Source organism: Meles meles, chromosome 8, assembly GCF_922984935.1.
Source record: "Meles meles chromosome 8, mMelMel3.1 paternal haplotype, whole genome shotgun sequence".
NCBI classification, from domain to species: domain Eukaryota; kingdom Metazoa; phylum Chordata; class Mammalia; order Carnivora; family Mustelidae; genus Meles; species Meles meles.
In genome coordinates, this window is record NC_060073.1 from 56,165,974 (window position 1) to 56,169,818 (window position 3,845).

Consider the following 3,845-nt stretch of genomic DNA (forward strand, 5'->3'; position numbering starts at 1 on the left):
ATCAGGGGTCAGAATGAGATTAGCTTCCTTCTTTGAATCTAAAAATAAAATAATCCACAACCTCATGCTCTAGTGCACTTGAGTGGCCCAGATGCTTTTTCATTTAAAGATAGAACCATTAATCTCCAAAGTCTGGAAGAGGTGGCTACAAGGGCCACAGAGCCCTTTTTAAGATTTAAATTAAGATTTAAGATTTAAATTTAATTTAAATTTAAATTTAAATTAAGATTTAAGATTTAAGATTTAAATTTAAGATGGTAAATTTAAGATTTACCATCTTAAATGGTAAACCAGTGAACTCACCCTATGAGGTAGGGCCAGTAATAATTTTGATTATTATGTTTATTATGTTTTTATTTGTATGGTCTCAAAACATATATGTGTCTATCTACCTAGAGTAAACTTCTTATTCATGTCCTTCCTGTGCACAAAGTCACCCTTGATCCATTTTACTGCCTCCATAGAGTTTGTTTTGTCTTAGTCATACCCATAGAATTTGCTGTATTTTTCTACCATAATGCAACATTTTATTCAGATTTCATCTTTTCATTTGGATTTACCTCACTCCACTGTGAAAGCATCAGTCAGGTCTTATTCAAATTTTCTTTTCTTTTCTTTCTTTCTTTCTTTTTTTTTTTAAAGATTTTGTTTATTTATTTGACAGAGAGAGATCACAAGTAGGTAGAGAGGCAGGCAGAGAGAGAGAGATGGGGAAGCAGGCTCCCTGCCGAGCAGAGAGCCAGATGTGGGACTCAATCCCACGACCCTGAGATCATGACCCCAAGACCCTGAGGTCATGACCCGAGACGAAAGCAGAGGCTTAGCCCACTGAGCCACCCAGGCACCCCTGATTCAAATTTTCTATCTAAATTTCTATCCCAGTTTATCCCTTCTTTCTGCCACTTCTAACAGGCCAGGTGGACCACTTTCTTCACTGTGATAATGCTTTTTCTTTGGATCTATCTCCGATGAGTACTACTCAAGTATGAACTCCTCCAACTTCCAGCCATTAATACTCAGAGTCCACCATTTTCACATTGTTTTCATTTCATCTACCACATCATTTTCTCTCAGGAAGTTACCCAATAAAGAACGCTTCCTGTTTTCTTAAAATATTAATTCAGTATAAATAACTGCAATATTTTGCTGCTCAGGGTAGTTACTATATACCAAATACCTTACTAAATTCCTTTTTATTTAGTCCTTAAAAGGAAATATCCAGGAAGATCAAGATCTGGGACAGAGGGCAGTTTGTTGGACTTTAATTTCAAGGGTGTTCAAAGTAATACTCTCTTTTCCTTGTATAAGTAGGAATAGATAGGATTTGAATAGGATGAATCTCAAAAAATTAGAAGTTCTTAAGTATCCCTGATTAAACATCCCAAAACAGCTTCTTAAATTAACTTGGAATTTTATGGATTCAGTGTATAATGAGATCATTTCTATTTAAAATATTTTATAAATCCAAGTTTCACTCTCACATTAAAATTTCCTGTGCTATTATATTGAATTTAAATTAAAAAAAATTAAAAATTTCCTGTGCAAAGTCTCTATTTTATTATCTTTGTTCATGATCCAAAATATTTTGGATGAAAATAATTTTTGGAAGACTTAGTTAGATGGAAATTGTGTTACTAATCATCTGGGGTATGCTGGCTGTTATTATGGCTACACTCTGACTTACTCCTTTAACACTTTTTTCCCCCTGAGAATTTGTATGTGTGAAGTGGTTTCAGGTGCATGAATAAACAAAAATAAATTCATTGTCTCTTTTCAGAATTAAACAGAGGTATATACATAGTCAAATATACATGAAAATATGTATATTTACACATATATATGTATGTACATACACATGCATAATATACATATACATAAACACACACACATAAATGGTCTTCAAATTCCCCTGTAAGAGAGTGGGTTGAATTACATATGGTAAAGCATTTTTTATAAAAATTAAATGCAATGTATGTAACACCATGAGATACAAAGAACAAAAGCCTGTATTATTCCTACTCTTTACCTTGCCCATCTGATAGATGTATACTTCTCCCCTCTCTTGTTCAATCTTTGATATATGGGAATGATCTGGGGAATAGAGAGATTGTCTCTATTCCTGGAGCCTTCTGATGTTCTGATGCTGATTTTATATCTTGCTACCTTACTGAATTCATTTATCAGTTCTCACAGTTCGTTTTTTTTTTTTTTTTTTTTTGGTGGAATCTTTAGGGTTTTCTATGTATAGTATTACATCATGTACCAATAGTGAAAATATTACTTCTTTCTTACCAATTTGGATGTCTTTTATTTCTTTTTGTTGTCTGATATGTTTTGATACTGTTGGAAGAAATGGGAGAAAATGAATATTACAAATTTATTTTCCATTTAACCAGGAGTCAGAGAAAGAGGGAAGTGGAGCAAGAATCACTACCAGGAAGCTGACATTTAACACTGTTATATGCAGTTACCAACAGTGGCGGAGACAATGTCCATTCTTAATGACACCCAGTTCCATCCTTCTTCATTCCTCCTCTTGGGTATCCCAGGTTTGGAAGGTGTGCACATTTGGATTGGATTTCCCTTTTTCTTTGTGTATGTTGTTGCATTCCTGGGGAATGCTGCTGTGCTGTTTGTGATCCAGACTGAACATAGTCTCCATGAGCCCATGTACTACTTTCTGGCCATGTTGGATTCCATCGACCTGGGATTGTCCACAGCCACTATCCCCAAAATGCTGGGCATCTTCTGGTTCAGGCTCAGGGATATATCTTTTGAAGGCTGCCTTTCCCAGATGTTCTTCATCCATTTCTTCACTGCCATGGAGAGCATTGTGTTGGTGGCCATGGCCTTTGACCGCTACATAGCCATTTGTAAACCCCTTCAATATACCATGATACTCACCAACAAAATTATCTGCATCATTGGAGGCATTGCTATTCTGCGGAGCCTGTGCATGGTGATCCCACTGGTGTTTCTTCTCCTGAGGCTGCCCTTCTGTGGTCACCGTATCATCCCTCATACCTACTGTGAACACATGGGCATTGCCCGTCTGGCCAGTGCCAGCATCAAAGTCAATATAATATTTGGTCTTGGGGATATGGCTATTTTACTACTGGATGTGCTTCTTATTGTACTTTCCTATGTCAGGATCCTCTATGCTGTATTCTGTCTGCCCTCCTGGGAAGCCCGATGCAAAGCTCTCAACACCTGTGGCTCCCACATTGGTGTTATCTTAGCTTTTTTCACACCAGCATTTTTCTCTTTCTTGACACACCGTTTTGGCCGTAATATCCCCCAGTATATCCATATCCTTTTGGCCAACCTATATGTGGTTGTTCCACCAGCCCTGAATCCTGTAATCTATGGGGTCAGGACCAAGCAGATTAGGGAGAGGGTTTTGAGGATTTTTTTTTTTTAAAGACAGTTAACCATTGCTATTACTAGAATTATAGTTCATATTTACTCTATTTGCTTGTTAGAAGGGGGTCATTTTCTAAAACTATAGAAGAGAAGTAGCAAAGATAAATATAAACAGAAATAACATTTCTTTTTCTGTAATCCTTTATTATTACAGATACTAATAAATTTGTTGGTGATAATATTACAATTTTGAAGGATTGCATCTTTCACAAAGTGCTTATATTTATCCTCTTTGATAATCAAGGTAGCCCTATAAAATCATTATTATATTCACAAGTTTTCAGATGAGAGTATGATGCTTAGGATTGCATCCACCTTCACAGGAGGGAAGGCAGAAGACAGCATGGATTTTCTTTCTTGTAAAAGAAAAACAAAGCTGGAGGCATCACAGTTCCAGACTTCACCTTATACTACAAAGCTAT

The 3,845-nt window shown here is 36.3% G+C and overlaps 1 protein-coding gene across 1 annotated transcript; it reads left to right on the plus strand.

The window, feature by feature from the left end:
• The first annotated feature begins 2,473 nt into the window (after window positions 1-2,473).
• Window positions 2,474-3,421, plus strand: LOC123949218 (olfactory receptor 52E8-like). The gene has a single exon (XM_046016575.1). The coding sequence runs from the start codon at window positions 2,489-2,491 to the stop codon at window positions 3,419-3,421; it is 933 nt and encodes a 310-aa protein (XP_045872531.1). The 5' UTR covers window positions 2,474-2,488.
• The last annotated feature ends 424 nt before the right edge of the window (window positions 3,422-3,845 follow it).